This window comes from Nipponia nippon, unplaced genomic scaffold, assembly GCF_047370975.1.
Source record: "Nipponia nippon isolate SJK-2023a ecotype South Korea unplaced genomic scaffold, ASM4737097v1 scaffold_3, whole genome shotgun sequence".
Classification (NCBI taxonomy): Eukaryota; Metazoa; Chordata; class Aves; order Pelecaniformes; family Threskiornithidae; genus Nipponia; species Nipponia nippon.
In genome coordinates, this window is record NW_028262347.1 from 79,176,521 (window position 1) to 79,203,628 (window position 27,108).

A 27,108-nucleotide genomic window follows, 5' to 3' on the forward strand; every position below is an offset into this window, starting at 1 on the left:
TTGAGTTCATTTGCATTGTATCTGAGGGCTGTATCTTAAAAGTGCTCTAATACCCAGTAATGCAGGCAGTTGCTGCTCAGACAGACAGATATTGGATCATTGCTTCCTAAAATGAGTGATTTCTGGCAGATAGGGTGAGAGAAGCCTATTTATCCGTTGTTGGAATCATAGAGCAGCCTATACTTTACCTCTAATTTAGATGTCATCTCTGACTAAGTTTTAGACTGCTAACTGAGCACTAAACTTAGTATGGTCTGATGTGGAAACTATTTCAAGTTCCATAATTGCTACAGTTTGCTACACTTTAACATGCATATATTCAGCAGTGTATTTTCATCATGTATCCGCAATCAGCTGAGAATCATATATGCTAAATAAGTATTTTGATCATTCAGCTGTGAGTGCAGGGTTAAAAATTTAACTGTTTCATAGTTATTAGCAAGGCATCTATTTTTCTGATTAACTAGATGATATTCTCATATTCTCAGTATTCTTGCTATTCCACACATCATTCTGAAATGTCTTATGTCATCAGCTAGATGAATAAGACTGCCACTGAGTGTCAGCTATTACAACTGTAATTTAACTTGAAATATTAAACTGTAGAATATATACTGTTTAGACAATAATTTGCTAAATCTTGGATCAATAATGATAGGAAAAACTACTACACGCTGCTGTTAAACAAAACAAATTCCTCATGTACTTACACAAGACACCAGACTGATTATATGACACAATACAATATAGGTCAGTGGTAAGAAGAAATGAACCATGGCAGAAGTTTGATTTTTTTTGCCGAAGCTATCCTTTTCAGCAAGTCTTCTTTTGCAGGTGAAAGCTGAGGACACGTTGAGTCATTTTTTATGGGCAAAAGACAATAGATACATCTAGATGAGTAAACTAAAATTCAGACAACAGCACCCTAAGTAGGGTTGAATGAAGACTTTTACAGACAAGTTTAGTTCCTTTGTAATTTTGTATATTTTATTCAACGCACTCAGTAGCAATTCTCAAGGAAAATAGTACAGGCTCTTCTCTTTGGGTTCAATCCAAGGGCAATACAAGTCAGTGAGAGTTTTCTCACTGTCTGGAAAAGATCCTTTCTCTGTTTGCATTTTCAGTGTAATTAATTTTGGGCTTCTTGGTTTACAACCTAAAAGCAGGGATTGATTTAATTTCTCTATCACTCTAATTTACTATACCCGGTGCTGCATGTCAGAACTATAGACCACTGAAATCACTTTGTAAAAGCAGAAAAAACACCATAGAAAAGCAGGGCTGGCAAGAACCTCAGGAGGGTCTCTAGACCATTCCTCAATCCTAACGTAGGCTAATAACGCACGTGTCCTTCACAAAAGCTTTTTTCTTTATCCTGTTCTTAAAGATCTTCAGTGGTGGGGATTCCACAGTCTGTTCCAGTGCCTCGGGACCCCTATTGGTACACATTTTACTAATATTAACCTGAAACTGTCTTTCTGAATGCAAACCCACTGCTTCTTTCTCTACAGATGCTAAGAACGAATTGCTCCCTTCTTCTAGCATGAGCCTTTAAATATTTAAAGACTTCCACCCCTTTCTATTTGTGTTGCATCATCAGTCCTTACACAACAGTTTCAGGAGCTCTGATCATTCCCCCTGCTCTCCCCAGGCTTTCCCAAGAGCCTGTGCCTTGCGGTGCAGTGCCAGAAATGCAACAGGGAGATCCAGCTGAGGCCTTGTCTGCTTGGGGCCAGAGCAGAAGAAGCACTTCATATGTCTCGCATGCTACACTCCTGTTTACTCATGCCAGCATGGTGTTTTCACAGCAGCAGGACATTTTTGACTCTTACACAGTTTGCAGTTGTCTTCTGTGCAGCTACTATCACACCAGATGTTTCTCATCTTGCATTTGTGCAGCTGATTATTCCCATGTATAGATCCCCATGTATTTGTCTTTCTGATTTGCCTCCTCTTTGTTCTTTTTTTCTTTTTTCTTCTTTTCCAGACCATTTCTCCATGATCATTTTCAATTTTGACCCAAACTTCCTCCAGTTTCCTTGCAGTCCCTTCCAGCCTGGCATCATTTGTAAATTCAACGTGCACAGCTTATTCCCGTGGTCAAGTCAAGAGTATAATACTGACTGATACCAGATCCAGCACAGATCACAAAGGAAGCCCAGTTAGTACATCCTTCCATCCTCCCGTTTTGATAGCAACCCTCCAAGCACAATTTCCAGAGAGTATGTACCCATTTGGTTAGCTTTTCCTTGGTTTTCTTATGAGAATATCATATAAAGCAGTGTCAAAAACTCATTTAAGTCCAAGATATACAGTATAAACTGTTTCTTCTCTGCCTCGGAGGCCCTGGGTGGTAAAAGAAGGAAATTAGATTGTTTTAACATGATTTGTTCTTGACAGATCCTTGTTGACTCTTACTCATCTCCTTGTTCTCAGTTATGAGCTTACAAATGGGGTTTTGTTCCCATATTTTTTCATTTACTGAAGTTAGGCTGATTTGGCCTATAATTCCTTCCTTTTTTTCTTTTAGACAAAGGCAATACATTTGTCTTTTCAATTCTTCTTAATTAGAGTTCTCCACAACTTTTCAGTGCTAATGACAGTCAGGACTAATGGCTCTAAAATGGCTTCATTGAATGTTCTGAGATGAGGGACAGCTAACTGGAAAGCATTCAACCTGGACAAATACTTCCCTCTATCTAACACAGAGATGATATTCCTCAGTCGATTATATTAGTTCTATAACCACCTGCTCACCATTGACCTTTTTAGTGAAGGCTGATGCAAGAAGTGCTTGGCTTTCTTGACATTACCCTTGGTTTACACTCTCCTTGGGGGTCCACTCCACTGAGTAATGGACCAGCTTTTTTTCTTCATCTTCCACTCACTGACAAAGTACTGACTGAATGACTACTGTGTAGCCTGTTGTCAAAAAAACAGATATAGTCACGCGTGGCCATGAGGTTCCTCTTGTAGCACCTGTGCTCAGAAGTGCTCCTGAATGATGAACCTGGTGCAGATAGAATTATCTGTTACTATGGCAGGACTTCGTGGTCAAATCTGATATAGATTCTTCCGATGGTCATGCTGATAATGTTCTCTTTACAGTATTTATTTGTTTCCCATTTCCTCCTTAAAATCTTTTTTTTTCCTACTACAGTCTAATTAAATTTGTCTTCTTTAATTTTGCTTCATCCAGATAGAGCTAGAGCAGGAGTTGCAAATGATTTCAGCAGCTTCTTCCTAGATTGCTCATTATGACTATTTCCGATTCCACGTGGTTGGGACAGAGAACATTGCAGATTTCAAAGCTGAGAATGTGTAGTGCTATGACATAATGTTTTATTTGCAGATTCTTCTCTTATTCAGCATTTTTCATCTCTAGACTCCCACTAAGTTTTTATGGTTGGAGGTGCCAGAATTTTGGCCATCAGTCTAGAATCACACTGTCAACTGGATTGTTTTCTGTTGCTTATGTGGGTTTGTCAAATTTTCTTGTAGAATGGGATATACATGAGCCAGATTTATTTCACACTTTCCTTTTTGCAGCTCCTTGCTGTCACTATTTATATACTTTTGGAAGCATGTCTATTAAAAAGAGCTATTTACTATGCCTCAGCTTTTCACATTTTTTCAAGCATTTTTCCTATTTCATGGTTATTTTCTAAAGATTTGGTGGTACTTTCCACAGTGGTTTCTGTAATGAGGCTTCCAACAATTTACAGGATTTTTTTACTCTAATTTATCCCCTAAACATGTTCAGTTAACTCCTGGCAACCGTAAACAATAGTCAGTATTTCTGTTCCAAAGCGAGCATAATCCTGTTGTGTTTTTGACTGTCTTTTGGCAGCAGGTCCCTTGGTGGAGTTTTCTGGGACAGCTCCTGTGAGGTTAGTAAGTTAGCTGTGATCTTTGAAAGGATGTTTAGAAGTGCCCAGAGAAATATGGAATTTTTGGACTGTCTCCTGTAAAACTATATTTGTCGTAATAAATATGTCTTACTAACTCAGCCCTAACAAACAATCTGTATCTCATTCTTACAGAAAATGGGGAAATTAAGGTTTGATCCAAAAGCACCACGGCTTTTTTTTGTCAAGGTTTAATCAGAACATGGTGCTAAGCACTCATTTAAAGAATGCACAAGAGCATGGCTTGAGAAATACACAGTGCCCAACGCATGAGGGGCTAGTTCCCAGATACACTGTACCATTGAGAAAAGCCTGTGCAGTGTCACAGCCGGCTGTGTTTTCACAATGCTACCGCTAATACTGTCAAACTGTGGGAAGCAATAGCTGGAGCAGAGAGATTGTCTCCTGCCTGTGTTCTCCTCTGGACCGACTGACGTCCCATTGTGGGGCTTAATGATTCCCTGCTGAATGTTTGGTGCTTTTTCTTTTCAGTGATGACTAGTGGTTTGATACATCGTAATATGTGAAAGCTCAGCTGGAGACATCTTGCACTGTAATGGGATTTTAAAAAGTTCTTTGCACCCCTTGTCGGAAAGCATGGACTCCTGAAGGCATCTCAGAGAAACTGGGTCCTAAAGTATGCTAATGTCCTAATATTGAATGGGGCTGTGAGGAACCAGGTGTTGTTATAATAATTCAATCACTTCAATCTATTCATGATAACAGTTCTCATGTGTAGGATCCACCTATGCATTGTGGTCCCTTTTTTAAGGGCATTTCACAGGGAGAAATAAAAACAATATTTAAGAAAAAGGGAAGGGAAGCTACAGTATGGGGGCGCATACTTTTCTTTTTTCAGGTTTGCTTTTGATAGTGCTGTTGCACTACAATATCACCTGTTAAAGGTTTCTGAGAGATGTGTGTATGCTCAGCAAGGGAAATATTGTCCACCCTGATTTAAGAAATAGAAAATATGCTTGCTGCATCCTTTAAAAAAAAAAAAAGGCAAAAAATAAGCCTCCACTCTGAACCTGTCAGGGAAATGGAGGACAGTACTACCACATTTTTAAAGTAAATTTGTTTTCAAGTCAACTTGATGCTCCAATTTAGCAGGACACAACAACAGGCTAGGCTGCTACCAAACCATTTTCGTCACTGAGATTTTCATGTGTGTGAATTTTATAGACTTGAGCCTGTAGTGAGTGAATCAGTTCAAAATGGATATTCTCCTTGGCTGTCAGTAGAGGATCCTTCCAACCTAAATTATTCTGTGATTATATTTGACTTTGCTATGGTCCCAGTTTCACAAATAATGTCATCCCTACTGCCATGACCATGAATATTAAGAAGCCATCGCCTTGGAGAATCAGACCTTCTCAGGGGACTCTTTGCTGGGTCAGTATTTTAATTAACTCATTTCAATCATTTCAGTGGCCTGACATAAATATACTGTGTTGAAGAACATTTCTTTAAAAATAAATCTGCACTGCCATTTGCATGAAGTCATCTTCTCCTGTATTATCTTATGTCACTTCTAACCTAGATAATAAATCCCTGAGGGGAGTGGTCATGTCTGTATTCTTTTGTAAATCACTGTGCACACCTGTGCTTTGCTGTAGAAACACGTTAAATAATAACACCTTTTAAAGGGTTCACTGAATTATGAGTAGTTGTAAGCACTAAGCTCCTATACCTGGGCATGCCAGAGTGTCTGAGGGTGGGTGTCTGTGGATGCAAATGTCTGTGTACATTGCAGATGAAATTTCAGCTCTTGCTTCGGAATTTCTTGAGGCGGTTCAGTTAAATCATGAATGTTACCTCAATATATTGCGCAGAGCCTATTAGTGGGCCAGTACCACTTTGCCATAATTATTGAATTACAGATATACTCAGTGATACCCAGCTGAAATTGGTGTTACCTCTCTCACAGGGGCACAGAGAAGTTAAGGCATTTATCCATATGGCAGAAGGACCCATAACAGAACAAGCTGTCCTCTTGTTGGATTCTCTTTGTGGGGAGGCCACAGAGGAATTTAGCTATAGACTTCTCAACTGACAACTGAAACACAAATTCAACCCTGTTTCCAGGGAGGGTGTCCATGCAGCTGCATGGTGGGATAAGAGAGCTCCAAAAAAGAAGCAGCAGCTACTGGGACTGGGGCTTCTCTGCTCTGCTCTTCCACATACTGTTCTAGCATAGTATTGAATTAGTCATCTACTGCCAGACTCAAAAAGGGATTTGGACACAGCGATACTCAGCATCACCATGCCTGCCAGCAATGCAAGAGAACTACATGGCACTTAAAGCCCGCTCCTAGCGTTCCGCACTTACACCTCCTCACATGCCATACCTGCATAGCATTAGATCCAGATGGCTTCCTTTACTTTTAATTTGAAAAAATAACTAATTTAAGTGTCTTGCCAGAGGTTTTGCTGAGGTTGCATTTGCTTCTGTTTCAGACACATGCTAAATGTTTTCATGTCCCCATTTGGAGTTGATGACATTTCTTGACTCCTAGTAAGACATGCAGCTTTAAGCAGGATTTTAATATCTGGCTTCTTCTTATGTGTCAGCATAGACTTTTTGCTCGTACTCACTTCTCACAGTTTCATGTTAGCCAAAACAATTGTGTGATATATATAGGTATTAATCTAGAAACGCCCTTTTGGAAACACATACAAAGCAAGAGCAGTAGCAAGCAAGCCTAGCCCAAGACATTTTGCAGGTATGAGGTACTGCTTTCAGATTAGATGCCAATGTTTACAGTATACAAAATTAATTACATCTATAGGGCAAGAGCTAGACACCTCCAGCTAAATCTGCAAAGGGATGTTGGCTCTAAAGCCTATCTTTTAGATGTTCATCCACCTAGTATTTTCCATGTGGCCAGGATAGGAATCCAGCCTCACCAAGCACTGAGAGAGTTAGCAAAAAAGCAAGACTTCCAGAAGCTATCAAGCTGCATGGGGAAGCCCCAAAACTGGGAGTAGAATATGCAAAGAAAGGGAGAGAGTCTAAACTTATCCCATCAGGGATTTAAGCCAGATTTCTCTGCACAGTGAGCCTTTCCAACTATGCTGGCAGCAGTCATCTAAGTGTAATTGCTGAGGGTATATGGTGGTTTTAGAAAAGGAGATCCCACCCTTAAAATATTCCACTATCAGTCCATTTATCCTGTTTTATATTCTGACTGAGGAAAAAAGATTTCGTTACATTAAAAGCTAGAAGATGACTTTGTTGGTTTCACTGATTAGGATAAAGATATTCTACTGAACACAATATAATTTCTTCTAGTGTATTTTTCTAGTTTTTTCAGAGTATCATTTAACTTGATTCTATCAAGTAGAGAGTTAGGATGATTTTATATAAAATAAAGTACTAGTTCTACCTAGACATGACATTTGTAAATTAAGGTTTATGAAGAGCAGCAGTATCTTTTCTTAAACGGAATCACGTACACTAGGCATCTCACTTGGTCTAGACAGGATCTAATAAATAAATATTTATTTAAAGTGTTTGTCAGATTTCCAGTCTAAATCCAGAGAAACACCATAAAATGGCATAACCATCCATCACATTGTAGCTTTCACTGCAAGAGCAATACAAGAGGAGTATTACGTCAAATAACTATGAAATAATGACATCTAGAAATACCTTGATCTACACACTCTTTTGTGGTAATAGCAGTGAATATGGAGGAAGTACTGCCCAACCTCAGAAATGGTGACAGCCAGGCTGATGCCTCTGAAAAGCATTTCAGACTATTGGTCATGGAGAAACCGCTCCTGTGCGCCTGGGATAGCACTTTCCAGGCACAGAAATTGTTCTGCTTTCATCTTGTCCAGTGACTCTGCTCTTCAAGGTGGCCTCAAGATATTCTTCAAAACTGTATAGACATAGACAAAAGACTATTTCCTATGCTTGACAAAAAAGGAAATATAACTTGTATCAAATAGTGTACCATAATGTTGCCTTTTTCTGTAAAATTCTGCACAGGGACATAGCAGAGAGGTTCTTATTGCATTTGCTGGGAATTGCTGTTGGATTGTATCCTGGAGGAAAATTCTGCATATTGTTCATTAAGGTTGTCTTACAAATCTGTTGCTCACATAAATTCCTGGCATGGTTTATGATGCCTGGCAGGACACCTTAGAGGACCAACTCAATCTGTCAAATTTCACGACCAAATCTATAATGTGAGCACTACCGCTGGTGACTCACCACTCATCCTTTAGGTGTGTGGGCTTTAATGTGTTTCTCTCATGCATTCTTGGCAAGGTAAAGTTTGACAAGTGAGACGCGGTGAGTCTTGATGTGGCTGTTTAGGGTGTTACCACTCCCTTGATATCTCCCATGGTAGCAAAAGGACCATGCCTCATTGGCTTTAGCTTACAGTCCAGCCCAAACCAGCCCTTCCTTGGCGACCGCAGTGGAGAAGCTGGGTTTGCAGATCGTCAGTATGAGCCTGCGTTCTGCTCTGCTAATTCCACTGCAGAGATCACATCTTCCAGGCGTAGGGCAAACAGCTGGGCAGTAACCTCATAAGTCACTGGCATCCCCTGTCAGAGCTCAGATTTTGTGGAAAGCAAATGAGAAAGTTCTGGTGAAAGTGCTGGGTTGAAAGTTGCTTTCAAATTTGCCTAAATATTTTCCAAATGTTCTTACACTGCTTGTGTGGCTGCACTCACATTTCTGATACATTTGATTTGCCTGACAATCTTTCTGGGAGGAGAGCTAGTTCAAGTAATGATGTCTACATTTCTTGGTGTTTAAAGGGTCTTTGCCTGGTATTCAAGTTTGTAACCCCAGTGAACAAGACACGGCACAAATCACACATATGAAAGAGATTTAAAAGAGTAAAGAGCTCAGAGGGTTTTGGATAAATACACAAAGTTTAGATTCTGGTCCAAACCTCTCTGGTTTGCAAAATGAGTGTGGAAGCATCACAAGAGCAAAGCCTTTTTTTTTCAGCTCTGGAATTTCTGGTCCTGACAGGAGTTGGAAGTGACAAGATTCACATAAACAAGGATTAATTATATGAATCGTCTCAGGACTCATGAAAGATACTGAATCAGTGTTTAATCTGAACCTGTCCAGCTAACCCTACCAGTCGGGTTATCTTATCTAGTAGACCAGTGGTTGTTATTTATTATTTGTGTCGTGCTAAGCTTGTGTTTTGCCAGGTACTGAGCAAGCTCACCCTAAGATGCTGATCCACACCTGCAAGGGTTTGATAAATGGGCAGATGCCAGCCCTGTAAGTTAGCTGCCCTTTCAGCTGAACAAACTAAATCTTAGGAGGATAAAATAATCAAATTTCTAGTCCACAAAGAGCTTCCATTGTTTTTAAGTGTGATACCCTAGAACTGAAGGAAGAGTTTTAAACAAAGATCAGAAGCAAAATCTGCAGGTTTTTAGGGTGCTCCAGCTTCAGACCAGGATGCAGGCTTTGTGACCAGAACAGAAGGGACAAGTCCCTTTCCGCAGTATAAATTCAAGAGTATTTAATTAGATAAATTGACATTTACACCAGTCTTCAAGATGCTGCTTATGTAAAAGTACTTTTAAAAAATGCTAGCAAGTGTCTCTACTGCAAATCCACCATTAAAACGAGATATGAGTCTCATATTAAATAATCTTTTCAGCCTCCTGCTTTGTAGCAGCCCGTTTCCAGATCTGAACTTTGAAGCTGACCCCTGTCTTTGTGATGGGCCAAACCAAAAGCCAGATCTGAACACCACTGAACTCTGGGAAAGTTCAAATCTATCGTTTGTGGTTCAGGTTGAGCTCTAATTAAAACAGACCAGTTAGAAAGGCAAAAGTCTTAAAACCAAAACAAAACAAATGTTTCACGTGAAAAGTCTTGGATTAGGCTATATGGTACCAAGTAGTGTTTTTGTCTATCACATGATGTCATCTTCCTCTGGTTAATACAAACTGACAGCATGCACATGGTGCTATATGAGATATTCCGTGCAGACACTTTGAATTTAACTTTGAACAGGACAGAGTATTCACGGAAACACTTCATGCTGTGCAAAAGCCCACCAGCAATCTTACTGCCACTCAGATTTGAGGGTACTCTGCTGCCTTTCAAACTTTCCATGCCCATCCCTAGTAGCATAGTAGTCCAGGGTCTTTTAAAAATCAGTGTCTTGCCTTCTTTAAGCGAAGCTTATGCCTCATTATGTCAGTAGTATGTGGAATATTGCCGCTAATCCCTGAAAACAAACAAGAAAGTAGCACTGCAGAAACTTCGATTGTGTAAGAGGGCAGGGAAATCCCAGCTAACTCTTCTGCTAAGAGCTTCTGTTTATACTGTAGTTAATACTACAGTGTCTGTAATAATGCAACGTGGTTGATCAACGGACAAGGGAAAACCAAACAAAAGGGAAGGGAACTTGGTTTCAGCATTACTGAACTGCTGAAGTAAAAGAAAATGGGAGACAGCAAGGAGAAAAAGAAAGGGAAGGAGGGGAAAAGTGTTCAAGCCCCATCGCTGATGTCAGGATGTCACTGTGCACCAGTAGCTAGAAAAAGAGGGCCTTGGACAGGAAGATTTACTCGAAGAATCACAGCACACATACAGCGAGCGTACAGTAAGTAACCAGCAGTTACTCTCCCTGTGGGCTTTATTCTCTCTCTTTTATGTTACATGTAAGTACTGAACATGTAAGTATTTTTCTCTTCGTGAAATTTGAGTTTAGGCTGTTTATAGACAGCTACCTAAAGTTTCCAAACTTCCTTCTTATGCAAACTCAGCTAATAATCTTACCAGGCCTATTCTATTGAGAGTTTTCAGTATGGTCTTTTTTCAGGCCCGGAATCACTTTCTAGAAGACCAAATCCCTCCTCGACATTTCTGTCCTTTGCTTCCTGTTTGGATAAGAAGTCTTCAACAGCAACCATTTTTGTTTGAGGATCCCAGAGTAAGTCACAAATATTTAAGTGGAGGTTAGTCCACATTAATTAAGCCTTTCGATTCCCCACTGAAATTAGTCATCTTTAGTCTCCAAACAGCGAGGTATGAAGTGACTTGCCCAAGGTCATAAGAAAAGTATATGGCACAGCTGGGAACAGAGTCCAACTCCATTATCTCCTGGTCCATGCTTTAACCATAAAATGATAGTTCTCACATTGAACCAGGAGCCACAGGGTATGTGAAAAATGATAGGAAGGGAATTGTATTGAGCTTCTTGAGGTGACGCCTTCCTCTCAGCTTGGACAAAGAGAACGAAAAATGATTTTACCCGTTCAGAATGAGTACTTCCCAAGTTAAAGAATATGCAAACATTTTCACTCTTTGCTGAGAGGAAATTTTCAGTTCAGGCGTTTCTTTACTGGTCAAGTTGTAATTAAAAGAACAACCTTTCTAATTAATCATTCTCTAGCAATATATTAAATTCTATTGATGGCATCCTTCAAAACACACCGAACCAATAGAAAACAGTAAAAGACACATCTATGCAAAGGAATGAAAGACTCACAGTATTTTCTTCTGCATCAATTTTGTAATGTTCATGAAAGAGGCTTGCCAGGAACCTACATATTACTTTAGAATTTTCTTCAAAGCAAAAAGTAGAGTAGAATGGGAAAAGAGACCTACTCATGTCCTACACATGATAATATATTGATTTACAGCAAGTCTAGTTGAAAGAATCACATGGTCTTGTGACATTTTGAGAACTACGGCAGAAAATATATGCTTATCAACTTGTGCTAATCTTTCCCTGAGTGTGGAGTACCACAAGCACTTAGGAATGAGAAGCAGTTAGAGAATAAAAACCACTTTACTGTTTAGGAAAGTTCACCACCTTTGCTATGCAGTTAATAAAATATCCCATGTGTTTTCGCCTGGGATACTGGCATTGGCAGTTTTCCAAAATACTGACTTATACATCAAGACTATCCTTCAGAAATGCCCTGACCTCAGCCTTCTTCCAGCTACTTACCATTAATAGCCAGAACTAGCCCAACCGAATGAAACAGCAACGCGCAGATGCTCTGTGCTAACCACTTCTGATTTTGTAGCCTGCTCTTTGCCATTCACCATTACCGATTTTTCCTGCTCCCGGCCCATCTCTTTTTCTTTCCTTCTCCCTTTACATGCATTCATAGATCTGCTACGCTCTTTCCCACTTCCTCATGTCCCTAGCCAGGCAGTTGAAAGGCTTCCATCGTGGAGATTGAAAACATACTCCATATTAAATGTAACAGAATAGTATGACCGGCAGGTCCATGTTTCAGACACATTCAATTTATACCACAGCTGAGAATAAACAGCAGGGGAAGCAACTTGATGGGTTGCTGGAGGCTGTGGCTACCCTTTCTTGTGGAACATGTCTCTGTCACTTGCTAAATAGGTGCACCATCTGGTGGTAATTTTGGACTCCCACTTGTTCTTAAATTTCCAAATAGCAGTGGTTGAGTTATGCCTGTGGTTGCAGCATTTTTTTTTTTTTTGCCAGTATCTATCTGAAAGTCATCAGCTAAGACAACCTTTGCAGGTACTACTGGTGAATGAGTATCAAGAATAGCTAGGACTTCAAATGAGGGTCATGTTTCCATGACTGCTATGTGGGGCAAGCAGGTATATGAGAGGACTACATGCTCCCCTGAGAAATGTATATGGAGAAGAGCAAAAATTTCACAGACAAACCAAAATTAGATATTAACTGGCTTGATGCCTAATTAGAGAGTTTAAGCTCCCAGGATAGCCAACGGGGACCTCCAGACAGTCGTGCAGTCAAATTAAGATCCAAATTGCCCTCTGAAAGTGCTTCTCTCTCTTCTTTAACCATACAAGGAATACAGGCTGACTAGGTGCCTATCTTAGACATCTCATCCAAATGCCTAGAGCTATGTGGTATGAAGCTGGGCCAAAGGAAAGAAGTGAGGCAGGGGCTCCCCATTTTTCTGCCTCTGTTGTCTGAAGTCCTTTAGTTCAGCAACAGAGACAGAAACCACTGCTACCACTTCTGCTATTACCTCTCAAAATCTGCAAGGTTGCATTGACCATGATATTGTGAGGAGACTTCTTCTGAACAGGATGGGTGGAGGCTGAATCAGACAGAAAATAATTTTCCACGTTGTCATGAAGAAATGAGTGAACAGGTATAAATAAATCATGATCCATGAGTAAACATCGTTCATTTTAGCAACTTGCATAGGGCTCTCCAGGCTACAGCAATTCAGTCCATGTATGTTGAGCTTCTATCTAGAGACAGAAGTATCCAGTGGGATACCAGTGAACTTTCTGGGGAGCAGTCTACTTAAAGACTCCTCAGCCATCCAAGCCCACATTTTACACCAACACTGGTTAAATCTTAGGAATCATCTTTCCTTCACAGTCACAGAAATTGGAGGTTGAACCTCTGCAGTGGAGAGACCATCAGAGATTACAACAGATTACACTTGTGGCTACAAGTTGTCTCCTAGATCCACTTCAATCCTAAAGCCAAATCTGATCAAAACTGGATAGGTGTGACACTTTTTACTAGCTGAAGGACCCATTGTCAGCTTGATCTTCCATGCTGGCTTTCACCATGACTTCTGTATTCTGTAAACCATTTGGGCACACATTTAAAGTGAAACACTTTCAAACCCTCTTTTACTTCAATAGGACTTAAAATGGGGGGGTTAAAGTTAACCACATATTGGGTAAACAGAGCACAACTAAAGTTGTTGGCCAGTTTGAATCCTGAGATAACAGCTGCCTTAGTACTACCATGCTAGATTCATTTTTTCAAGCCTCCAAATAATAGATTATATAGTCCCCTTGCTTGCTTGCTTGCTTGCTTGCTTTCATTTTAATTTGACTTTTGTACCAATAACAATAATAACATACTTCACAGTTATGGACATACAATACATCAGTAAGAAATAAACTACAGTCACGGGTAATTTAATCCAATGCTAAAAAGTCAAGCACGATACTCAGGAAGGAAATTTTGTCAATTAGAAAATAAGATATTTGTCAGACATAATATTTTGGAATATGCCAGCCACTTCATTAGAAAAAGAAATTACTTGTGACTAGAGGCAAGGCAGCAAACTGCATGGATCGGTGACCTAAGCCCGAATGCTAAAACATTTGTTTGCAAACCAAAATGTACAGATCAACAAATACTGTGTTTTTTGTAGCGTTTGTAAATGCCTCTCTGTGCATTTCAAGCTTTTCAATTTAGAAACAGATGGTTTACCAAACAGAACGTATCCCAAAGAACAGAGGAGGAAAGGGAGGGATGCTGCTACACATGTAACTCTGAAGACTAATGTTATGTTTAGCCTGTCCTGCTTGATGTAGAGGTTGAACTAGATGACCAAACCTATCATCTGTAATTCTAGGGAAGAGATTTTGACAACATAGTTAACCGCAGAAGTAAAGCTCAAGGAATCTCCAAAGTCATTAGAACCCCAAGTTATTACAGGATCACATACCGACAGGTTAGCTGCCGTCCTGTGCTACCTGTCATCTTACGTAAAGAACTTTTCTTGCAGGGGCAAGATTTGGCAGCACCTGCCTGTTTGCAAAGTTGCTCTGTACTTAAAAAATCAAATGTTCTATAGTTGATTTCCATTTAAATAATTAGGTTTTAGCTGAGTCCCTGCTGTGAAATTCAGCTCCACTTTGGACTTCTGCTTGTACCCAAAAGCCAGGAGCCTTTTTAGTGGCTGTAAAATCCTGGCTCTAGAGAAAGCAGTGGCAAAATTTCTACTGACTGCAATATGACCAGAATTTGGCCCCTGTCATTTTGGATTAAGCCCAGCACCACTTTATTTAACTTTAAATGTTATTTGTCTTCCTGTTTTAAATGTGCGTTACGTTGTAAGTCATTGACCAATAGAACTGAGACACTGGAAGTAACTAATTGAGTTAGCATGCTATAGATCATTTGTAGCCAGCAATTTTATTACAAAGTGACATGAAAAAAAATGACATTAAAGGAACATTAACGTTCCAAATGAGGCTCTTGGAAGTAAAGAAATGCCAAACAATGTTGCTATGCAAAGTTAGCCCTGTTGTGTCCAAATTTTGTTACAGTATTCAATTAAATAATAGTCTAGAATTTGCATACTATCTTTTCCACGGGACCTCTGACTCACTCATCCCAAGGCAGACCAGTAAAGTAACATGGAAAATTTTATCTTAAGTAGCTAAAGACAAAGTTAAAAGCAACAAAAAATGAGGATTTTTTTTTTTTCTTTTGGCCAGTGCTGAAAGGGAGACGATCAGAGTTACAGGTCATTACAGACTCTGCCTGTAAGGCCCAATTATACATAACGGTACCCTTTTCCACTACAGCTAACTACATATTTATTAGGATGATCCCAGAATGCCAAAAAACCATAAGTACCTGTCCCTCTCCAAAAAAATGTTTCTTTTCCACGTTGACACTTTAATGGAGCTACTCCATTTAATAAAAACCAGGTCCATTTAGTTTTGAACCATTGGAAAAAAGTATTAAACTGCATCCCCACGGCAGTCCATTGTTTTTTTGAGAGCATAATGGCCTTTTTTTAACCTGAGGTTTAAGGTCACAGGAAGGCAGTGTGTCATAGAATCATAGAATCGTTTAGGTTGGAAAAGACCTTTAAGATCATCAAGTCCAACCATTAACCTAACACTGCCAAGTCCACCACTAAACCATGTCCCTATGATACGTGATGTCTCTTATCAAGCTGTGCGGTGTGTTGTGGAACCATATAGCTTAGAATACATACAGAAGCACGTGAGAGCAGAGCTCATGACATACAGAGGCTTGAGTCTCCCCGGTTACAGTTCCCTGCATCAATTTACATCAATGCACTTAATTAATTTAAAATTAAGAGCATTAACTAACCAAAATGGAGTTGTTCAGAGTCAGGTATATCAATCTATTTTAGTTTGAAAATGTCTGCAGAAAAACATCTGTTCCAAGAAAATCTTCATTTTTACATGTAAAAATGGAATGAAACAGAAGTTTAAAAAGTTAGCACTTCCCTCAGGATGGAAATTCCAGATTTCATTCAGGTCAACATCCACCATTTCTCATCCAGCTGCAAGCCACACAGAGTTCATGAAGTAATTGTATTAACATATTAGTGCTATGTTTAGAATAAGGATGTCTGCCTTTTAAAGCAAGCCTGCTGCCAAAGAGGTAAATATTTAAATTGCAATAATAACATTTTAATTTAGGAGAACTTATACTTTTCTTCAAATTCATGACCCTTAAGGGAAAAGGAAACACAATTGAGCTACACTTGAACTAGACAGTAGTACCTTACAAAAAGACTAGGGAGTAGAGAACATAAATTGGGAAATATAAAAATCTGCCTATTCATGGTTGGAAATTATTATATGCTACTGATTACATATGCCGGACATTTCTTTTATAGGGTGACAATAAAAAAGAGATAGAGATGACAAAATTGATGTAGCAAAACAACATTTTTTCTGGTAAAGTCAAACAAAATTTATTACTGTCAACTTATAATTTAAAAATGGCAGTGTCCATTCACATTTATCTTTTCATCTATGGTTTGTAGTGTGTTTTGAAAACATTAATTAAGCCTCGCCAGATCATTATGAGGCTCTGGCATCTAAAGACATTTTTAAAGCACAGAGAAATTATCACACACAAATTTTTGAGTTGATTCACTAAGATGGGAATCCTCCATCCTCTCAAAACAGGATGTTTCTTTAATACAACAGTAATTCCTTAGAATAGAAAGATATTTTTATTTTTCTAAAAACCTCCAAGTGACAGAAATCTACTAAAATGAAGAAGAGTCTGAACCTACCACTCACAATGGGCTGTCTCCTCAGTTGAAATAATATAAATTCTTAGCACAGTAGTTGTTTCATAACTTTTTTACCAATCCTTCCCAACCTCAGCTGCTGCCAGCTGGGAGGTTTATTTTCGTATTCTGGTTTGGGTTACTGTCTTGCTTTGCTACTTGTGATAGTAAAAAGCTTATCCACCCTTCCACAGCCAGAAAGTATGAACTGTTTGAATCAATTCTTTAATTTCCTCCAAAGATGATAATACAAACTAAACCAGCCCTCTCACTTACTTTATCTTGTAACAACTAGATTATCACAGCTTTTTTTCCACTGTTTAGCTTTCCATCAAAATGAATTGCACGGGGAAAACTGTCCTTGTAAGACAACTTGCATACCTTGCAGTACTTACTTTACTGCCCGTAGGGTAACTAATAGAAGTGCACGGGTCTTTAGGTGGAATAGCCCAGCTTTGTTCCAGCATGGCCTTTCTACCTTTGTAAGGCAATTTGTGGGACAGTCACTGACATAACTGAAATCTTTCTGCAATAACATATATCTAATAAGCTAGAACAAATATACTGGATATCCTTAAGGTTAAGGATATTTTTGTTTCTCCTTCCAGCAACAACATGTCAGTTGTGAAAAGAAATGCACTGTTTGAGACATTTTAAGAGAAGGCTTTGAAATGAGTGTTTGCAGTTTGGTAAATCTTTCCTGCAAAATGAGCACACTGAGGACGTCCTCAGATTTGTGTTTTTTTCTCTTTACCAGCTGCCTCTGCCTGCCTGCCTGTCATTTAGCCAGCTGGTATGGGTGGTAGTTCACTATGCATGTCTTGTTGCGGTGGGTTTTTTTGTTAATTCAGCCTAATAATGAGAAAATTCTCTCTCTAAATAACCAACAATTATACGTCTTGTTATACACCATTGTGCTTGTATTAAAAACTATCCTTGCATAAGCCACAGCTCATTAAATTTGCCATGGTATTTTTAGCATCTACTAGTTTTACTAAATCACACTTGCAAATGCAATAGCTCCAAATGACATTTTCTGAAATGGCCATCGGCAGTCACTCCAGGGTAGCCACGTGAGTAATAAAGACCTGGAAGTTGCACACAGCCCTAGTACAGATTTCAGCTGATTGAATGCATCCTGTGTCCCTCTCTCCTGGCATCCCAGGCAGCCTGCTGCACTAGGAGTTGAAAGCTGATGCCATCCCCTGAGAAGCCACCTCTCACACTGGAATGGTTTTTACCATATCCTAGCACCAACGCAGACATCCAGTTCAAATTACTGAAAAGCTTGAATGCTCAAAGGACATTGTTGTCTGGAACCATGCTATATGACAACAACAAAAACCCAGAAATTTTTCCACAATAGGTCCAAAAGCCACTGTGCAATTGAGGTTCACAATAACTGACAAATGCCTAAACCAATCATAGCACCTACTGCTATGACAAAGATAATTACTGCCTTTCTGTCGGTGAAGTGTGTACCCTGCTCTGTATCATATTTAAAATAATCTAATTCTAACTCATTTTCCCCCTCCAAATTGTTTCCAGCTGTACAATTCCTTTCTTTCCCCCATATTGTTTTTATTGGATATAATGCAAGTCCGTAAAGATAGATTTTCCCATAATAAACACACAGATGTTAGAATAATAAACATACAGTCAACCTGATATATGAATATTACTAAGCATTAATAAATATATAAGTAACAACATAAATCGATTTAAAAAATGGAAAATGAGAACATAAAGTAACAGAGAAAGAAGTGGCAGGAGGAAAGAAAGGCAAAAAGTGAGATAGAAATGTACTTACTTTAGGCAAACTATCTGGATTCATTTACGGTTCCCTTTATTGATTTGCTGATAGCATTAAAGCACAAGTATGGTTGTAAAACATTCCTAAGAATGCTGCCTGTCTTCATGTATTGGAAGTTTTCTGCTCTTACTGAAAGTCAAGCTTTCCAAGTTGGCCAACTCATACCATACTAGACACTACTGTGCCAGATTAATGTGTCTACTTGGAAGCGAATTTCCATTTTTGGAGAATAATGAGCCTCTCTACTCCTCCCATTTTTGGTAGGAAGTTTTTATGAACATTTGGCATCTCGGTTAAACCACCATCATAGCCCAGAATAAAAATGACTGGATTCATATGTGAGTCTGAATCCAAATTTAATTAAGCCTATATATGGCCTGAACCAAGAATAATTTACTGGCTGACACCCCCTCAGCATGTATGAGAAGATGTCAACCATTTCTCCATGATGCCATCACTTACATATCTTTCATGCCCAATTCCCATGTTCTTTCAGGCCTGCAGCTAAAACACTGGGATCCAATGTGGACTTAGTTACCTGTTTCCAGTACAAATACAGAAAGAATCACTTTTTTTATGAGTATCTTTCCTTCAGAAGATGTTCCCCTCCCTTTCTTAGTCTTCTGTTCGAAATTATGCTGTCTTCTTAGCGGTTTATGGGTGCGTGTGTACGAGTGCATGCTTGTATATAACCATGAAATTCAACTTTATTTTCTGATTGTGTTTCTCAAAATAACTTGTAAAGTCTTCTTCACCTGTGAGTTAATAAAATCCATGCAAAGATTTTGTTAGTCTTTAAAACTGTAGTTTTCTCTCCCATCTCTCCCCCTTTCTGCCTGGAGAGTGGAGCAAAAGTTGAGCAACTGAGTGGCGACAGGAAGCTTCTTAAAATGTGGTTCTTCTCCTAAACCTCCCACAGCAAGCAAGGCTTTAACCTCACTTCAGATGCACCCTTTCGACATGCCAGAAAACTATAGATCAATACAAAAGGTCAGAGATTTTTTTTAAAACTTCAGAACACCCTTGTTTTTTGCCTATTTGTTGATTCTTCCCTGTCAGGTGTCCAGTTCAATAATTTGCCAAATCATTGTATCAATGACACAGCCAAATGAATACTACTAAATCATGATCATTTTCCACAACATGAGTCTGACGAAGGAGACATCTACAGATTATTTTTGATATCTTGACAGCTATATTTTTCAAAACACCTCATTTTTGCCCTGGATTTAGCACTGATAAAAGCAGTTTGTTTATAAGCACTTCAATTTGGAGAATTCCAGCGGAAATGGTCAACGCAGAAATAATTAGCCAGAATAATCCACTGTCAAAGAACAACAGTAGGTTTCACTTCCATTATTGATTCTGACTCCATATTTCAGAGGCTGCACTACTTAGTTTTTTGCGTGGAGTTATTTGCTTCCAACTGTAATTAATGATCTGTAACTTTTAGAGGTACATGATAGATTGCTCCAACCATCATTTGGGGGAATAGAGACCAGTCGCTAGTGCTGGAGCTCTCTTGCATCAATAACCTGACAGGACCACAGGCTTTACTCTTCCAGATCAGGGTCCTTGCCTTCAAAAAGTTAGGACAATTATCTTTCAACAACGGTTATCAGCAATAACAATTGATATATCATTAACCAATTAGTTTTTTTAATCCATTTGTTAAAGAGGTAATTTTTAAAGAGGTAGTTTGTTAAAGAGGCTTACAGCAAGAGGAATGAGTGGAGAGTGCAAAAGACAACTTTATGTGAGAAGCTGGCATGAAAACTAGACATGAGTGCACCAAGGTGACACATACATGTACAGGAACAGGATGAATAAAGTGAGTGTAGTAGTGACTTTTCTCTGGGGATGGCATGGCTATGGAAAAGTTCCCAGCTATAAATATACCAAAAAAAGCTACACACAATGCTTGGCTAATTCATCCCATGCCACATCCTTTGTTCATGCTACTAATTTGGATCTCTGTCACTTTTTATCTCTGGCTGCTATAAATCTTTCACATCAACAGGAATGCCCCATGTCTAACATAATTTCTATAGTTTTTAATCTGTCCTCTGAACTATTCCAACAATTTTTAATACAGACTCCCATGTACTATATAAGTGGTACAGCCCTCATGCACTCAAGTACCTCTTTGAAAAAATAGCTGAGCACTGATCCAGCTTAGCTAACTTACTGGGGATTTCCCTGGCACAGTAGGCTCCCCAGAAGTCACAAGGGTGGACATTTGCTCCTGCGTCATGCCTTCTGGCTGCTGCTTGGTTGTGACAGGAAGACGTGCATAGTTGGAGTACAATGACGCCCAAGAGGTGATGTTGGCAACAGATGCACAGCTGTTGGAGAAACGTCATGTTGGGTGAGTCTGGGGGCTTGCTTTGAATTTGGTGGGGAGGAGTGTTGCATTGGGATATGAATTAGAATAACCCTAAATCTGCACTTGTCAGTGCTCGTGGTAGAGCCTTGGCCCAGTGGCTAAAGAGTAGGTCCTCTCCCATACAGACAGAGAGCAATTAATATGCTATCATAGCTTACTCGCCCCCTCCTCCCTATGACCTGAATAATTTGCCATGATTGTTCATCTCCCTAAGTGATTCTGGAAAAAGCTAGATAAGCTTTCCTTTGGGGTGAAGTACTTAAGTACTTAAGACTTTTTCAGTCTTAATCCTTTCTTCAGTTTGTTCAGGCAGAATCAAATGTCTGGTTTAGTGTTTCTGTACGTGTCAGACACAGATGTGTTTTGTTACACATGTGAATATTTATGCTTACAAGTATTTTGTACCTTTGAAGTATTCTTTTTTTTTTTTTAGCTTTGTCCTTTAAACTTTTTTCCCCTCACTAGTGTAATAACACCACTTCCTAAACCCTGTCCTTTTCCTAGATACTGACCACATTGTCTCTGGGTGCTACTCCACTAATAAAACAAATAAGACATGTGGATTATGGGATCCTTTATAGACATGCATGGAACTCATCTGGCTCAGCTGGCAAGGGTCATGTAAACCTTCTCCATCCGTTACAGTTTGTGTGGTTTCACACCCAACAAATGTCAAAGCAGAACTCAGCTGCAACTGCCAAGTTTTGTCTGTGTTTGGGTTAAGCCATAAAAGAACCCACCAAATTCCACATCGGTCATTTCAGAGTTGCAAGAAACCACCCAGGTTCGGTGAAGAAGTCAAAAATCTGGTGAACATTTTGGCAAATACGGCCTGAACAGTGGCTCAAGAAAACCCTATTTTTTTCAAACTTTGTATAGTCTGACCAACCTGATAGCTGGTCCATCCTGATGCCAAACAATTTTTGTTCTCTGTAGCTCTTATTTTGTATAGGGACGTTCAGAATGAAAGCACAGGCCCAACTTGCAGTCCTCTTCAGGCATTTGGACTGCACTCACTTGCAAGATTTCTGAGGATGAAAGGAATCTCTCAGTGGTGAAGAGGATTAATACTGATGAGTACAAGGACGGAACTGATGAAGTGTCACAAGATTCCTAGCTTGAAGAGAAAAGCAGAAGTGGCAAAAGCCTTTTCACTAGGAAGCTTAGTGATGACACTGACTCTGGTACAATCCTCCAGAGTGTGCCTCTTCAAGGACATAAGTGATCTCACAGAAGTTGAGAAGACTTACTTGTCTAAGGGTCAGAGCATGCCTGCAAGCTTTGGCAGATCAAGACAACACAGCATGAAGAAGTACAACAGTGGCATGCTTGGCAGCTGTATATTTTCTGGCAGCAACATCATTTTGGACATCAATGTAAGACAAACAAGTGTAAGACCAACCAAGGAGGACCAGACCTGTGCTTCTAATAGTCAAGTGACTAGATGTTTTTCTGGTTCATTTAAAGTTGAAGGTAAAAGTCAAATGTTAGGTTATTTCCTGTATGTGGTGTCTTGAGGGTGTTTAATGCCTTCCACTTACACTCTTTTTAAGAAACGAAAGTTAGGCAAGAAGTATTATCTAAACAGAATTAGAAATAACTTAGGACAAATGTGGGAAGAGACACTGATAAGCAAATTCCTCACCAACAGCTTTTTGGCATCAGAACCAAATTCTACCAAACTTTTTTCTGAGGTTCGAAAAGTTCAGACTTTTCTTTTGCCATTAATTTGGTTTACTGGGTCTTTTTATTATTAGTTATAGCCCTCTCCACTTCTGTGACTTGGTGTGGAGTAATGCTCACAGCATATGACAGATTCTCTGTGGGTGTAAGTCAGTTCCCCTGATGCCAATGGATTTATTCAATTACAACACCTTACATCTGGGCCACTGTGCCCTTAAAAAACCCAGACCTCAGCCAGAATCTCAGACTTGCATGTTCTTTGAAAAAATATTCTGTTCCATCATTGATTTAAGCATGCCTCAGCTTTTGGTGTCCATTTCACAAAGGTGTTGGAAAAAAAACCCAAAGCCTTGATCTCCAGTAACAACCAAAGCACCATGGAAGTCATTTCCTTTTTGCACAGATGGGATGAAATGTTATGCCTTTGTTTCACACAGTTTTGATGAGATCTTATGTCTGACCACATTCAGTTGTGTTGGAGGCACAAGACTCAACCGAACCGTTGAATTCAAGAAAGAGGTGTCACCCAAAGAAGACTCAGACACAAGAAGAACAGGCTACAGCCCCACTGAGAAGCTGAATGGCCTTTGTGAGAGACACACACTACAGAATGTTATCCCAACACTGAGCAGCAGACAGCATGGAGGATGCTAAGTGGGCTGCCCTTGAAGGAGAGAGGGAAGGTCAGGAACAGGCTAAGGATACTCATCTGGGTGATGAGGAAAATAATGATCTCTGTGCTGGAAAAAATTTGCATAATCTCCCCTATGAAATAATATCAGACATAGGGTAAATGGAAAGTGATCAATTTAACTTTTGGTAGCTAACAGTTTGTCAGGCCAAGGTCCTGTATTATTTTCTTTGAATAGGTTTCCTGCCTCCAATCACTTTCAGTATTTTCTTTACAATATGATAGCAACACTAAAATGGATACGTATCACTGCCATATATTGGAAGGCCAGTGTTGTATGCACTGTACTTCCATCAGTTAATTGGGACTCTCCCATTACTTAAGTTTTTGGGAAGTCTGCAGAGCTTTTTTTGGAGCTGATTTTAGTTCCCTTTTGATTGGTCATAACATGCACTGTGGTTATCTTGGCAACTTCTAACAGGATGACAATTGGAAATATTTTTTCATGGGGTGTGATGTGTCCTTGGATGCCCATGCAGGCATCTCAGTCATTGCTGGGTATGAAGTTGCACAGATATGAATGACTTCATCTAGATACCACTAGAGATCTCCTGTCTCTTGCCAGTTACTTTTCAATGACTGCAAACATGCAGACAACCATTCTGGGAGCATCACTGTTCAACTCCAGTAGGCAAATACCAGAGGGATATAAACCTTTGCAGGACCGCAGTGAGAAAGCTAAAAGAAATACAGCCCCAACATATCGCTTCAGCACTGTATTAGAGACACCCTTACCTACTCGAAGCTCTTGTCCAAAGACTGTTTTCTCTCCCAGTGCGGAGCAGTTCCACCTCCCGTACCGAAACTGGTACTGGCACTCATTGATTCCCATTTGTGCCCCTTCCCCGATCACAATGATGGCATCAGGGCGGCTCTGGCAGATGGCTCGCTGCCGAGGGGCCAGGCCTGGGATTTTGTTGCAGATGATATTAGCTCCTAAAGCCACCACCGATGACAAAGCTCTGAAGAAAAAAAAAAGCAGAAAGACATATTGTAAACAAATTGAGGCCATTAATTGCTCTTGCTCTGTGCTGCCATGTGACAGGCTAGGTGCTGGGCAAAAGTGGAAGGGCTGGAAGTCGGTTCCTATAGTTATGCAGACTTATCCCAACCTTTCTGGTCTGGTAAATGAGGTTGGAAATCTTGCAGTAATTCCTGATCTGATTTGTGCCAGAAACAACAAGCAAATGGAATTTTGGCACTTTTGTTTCCAGTCTTACATGCAGCCATCAGCTGATGAGATGTGGAAAGCAAGACATATTTAAAAGTAAAAAATAGTGATAATTGATTGTCCACAAATCTTTGGACCTCATGTCTGCTTTGAATGGCCTACGTAGATTCAGGCTCAGCATTTTAGTTACTGCAGCCAGTTCATCCATCCCTCATTTGAAATCGTTGAGCACAATTTCGAGAATGACTTCATGCTACTAACCCTCTTGCCCGTTATTATACTCAGGGTATTGAGTGATTAAGGAAAGTTCACCAGCATAAGCATACTTTTAGACCTGGCAAATATCATGGAGCACATACAAATGATCCTTAATATGTGCCATCCAGACTAGAAACATTTGTACTTCTCATTCTTCAAGCATATTTTCAGAATTCATTATAAAGTTTGCATATAACTTGCACCTGCTATATATTTTCACTTCAGTGCATTTACTTTTCATTTTTCAGCTCACTTTTCAACATCTTTACAGGCTCATTTTTCAACACCTTCACAGGCTACATTTTAAGTGGTAATATTTTGAAAAATAAGAGAACATGGGTACAGGTTCAGTGATGCCTCAAGTCACATCTACCGAGTACCAGCCAGGCCCATGCCGGGATTCTTCAACTGGTTCTGGACAAGTCAGCAGGAGCAAAGAGAGCAGTATAGCTGCATTAGCAAAATAAGCCTTGTTCAGCATGGTGTGATGGACCCTGAGACAGCTACGCAACCAAAGCCTGGAAAAGCCCCTGCCACACTCCCCAGCTGGCTGTCCTGCTCCTCGGCTGGCAAACCAGGGTGCCGAGTGCATCACTGCTTCTCGGCACCTGCAAGGAAGTAGCTCCACAAACCCTCTTCCCTCTTTAGCTTGTCCCAGCCTGGTATGGGATCATAGAGGTGACTTCATTTTCCAATCAAATGCCGTTGTTGACTGCCTGTGTAATGTAAAGATGCTTGCCCAGATCATGCTGCAGCACCTTGGGTTTAAATGGAGTTTCACAGTAACAGAAGTCACCATATATAAATAGGTTAGTAACAGGATACAGACTAACTTCTCCATTACCTTCCTCTCCATCTTGAACACTGACTTAAGCCTTTCTTCTTAGTGTTAAAAATTTCACACTGGAAATGCTCCTTTTGGAAAATGTTGACTAAACAGAATTAAAGAATTTATAGGAATTTATCAACTTCATCGCAAAGGTAACTGCAAAATTACATAAATGTTGCATTTCAACGACATCAGAGTGTTTCATTTTGCTATTTCAATAAACTACAGTAAAGCCAGAGCAGAAAGGGTGAAATGGAGAACTCTTCCCTGGCCAAAATGAAATACCACTTTTACTGTGGAATGGAAATTCCATGATGATTCACTCTGCCTTTAATAGGTATTTGTGCATCTTTTCCGAATTTAACAATCCATGAGAAATTCGCCAGTTGTGGGGTTTTTATTTATGGCTTGGGGGGTGGGGGGGGGGGGTATAGATATAGAGACAAGGTATTGCAAACACAGAGCATGCATGCCATGTGGTACTACCTATTAAAAGTCTTATCCCATCTTAAAAATAAAAACAAAATGTAGTTGCAGCTCCGGCCACTCACAGTGTTTGGAGCAGGAGCACTCAGACCTGCAGCTTTAATTCATGTTCCGCTGGGTACTGACCAACAAAGCTGGAGCATCAGCTGGAAACAGCAAGTGCCCAAGACTCATGAAGGTTTTGAGCTAAGGTTTTGTTTCTGGCCCACCTCTGCTTAAACAACTGAATGAAATATTTAAATTATTATGTCTTTAAATCAGGACTTTCCAAGGGATATGATAATCTTCAAAAAAACATGAGTTTGATGTAGAGATAATAAGATTCTCTCTTTACAATGGCACTTTATGTATTAACTTATGTATGGCTTCAAAAGTTAATGACATTGACAGAGGAAAGTATCAATATTTAATTTTTTAAAAATCAGGCACTTTTCAATACTGACAAGTAAAAGTGTTGTTTTCTTTCATAGCTCATGGAGCTTTTACCTCTCTGACTTCAGAATCTTTCCACATCAAGTAGGATGTACGTTCGGAAAATGCTAGAGCAAAATGCAAAGAAAAGTATTTTTCCTTTATAGCTGATGTGTTGTATTCAGAAACATATACTGATGTTTCTATACTGAAACATACTCATGACTCTAAAATTCCAGGACCCTTTTCCAAATCATGTTAGAATCATAGAATCATAGAATCACAGAATCGTCAAGGTTGGAAAAGACCCCTAAGGTCATCGAGTCCAACCGTCAACCTATCACTGCCAAGTCCATCTATACCATGTCTTCAAGCACCGTATCTATCCGTTCTTTAAATACCTCCAGGGATGGAGACTCAACCACTTCCTTGGGCAGCCTGTTCCAATGCTTGACCATCCTCTCAGTGAAGAAGTTTTTCCTAATATCTAACCTAAACTTCCCCTGGCGCAGCTTGAGGCCGTTTCCTCTCGTTCTATCACTCTTTACTAGGGAGAAGAGGCCAACCCCCACCTCGCTACAACCTCCTTTCAGGTAGCTGTAGAGAGCAATAAGGTCTCCCCTCAGCCTCCTCTTCTCCAGGCTAAACAACCCCAGTTCCCTCAGCCGCTCCTCATAAGACTTGTGCTCTAG

At 39.7% G+C, this 27,108-nt stretch overlaps 1 protein-coding gene across 3 annotated transcripts in view; it reads right to left on the bottom strand.

Moving 5' to 3' along the window:
- The window catches only part of WNT7B (Wnt family member 7B), a 95,183-nt gene that overhangs the window by 15,955 nt on the left and 52,120 nt on the right, over nt 1-27,108 (bottom strand). For 2 of the 3 annotated variants that reach the window (XM_009465047.2, XM_009465046.2), the window contains exon 2: nt 23,997-24,223. In XM_009465047.2, the coding sequence (XP_009463322.1) occupies nt 23,997-24,223 (227 nt within the window). Of the gene's footprint in view, nt 1-23,996; nt 24,224-24,893; nt 24,932-27,108 lie in introns of those variants that run through there. The other variant, XM_087764627.1, reaches the window with a different exon arrangement.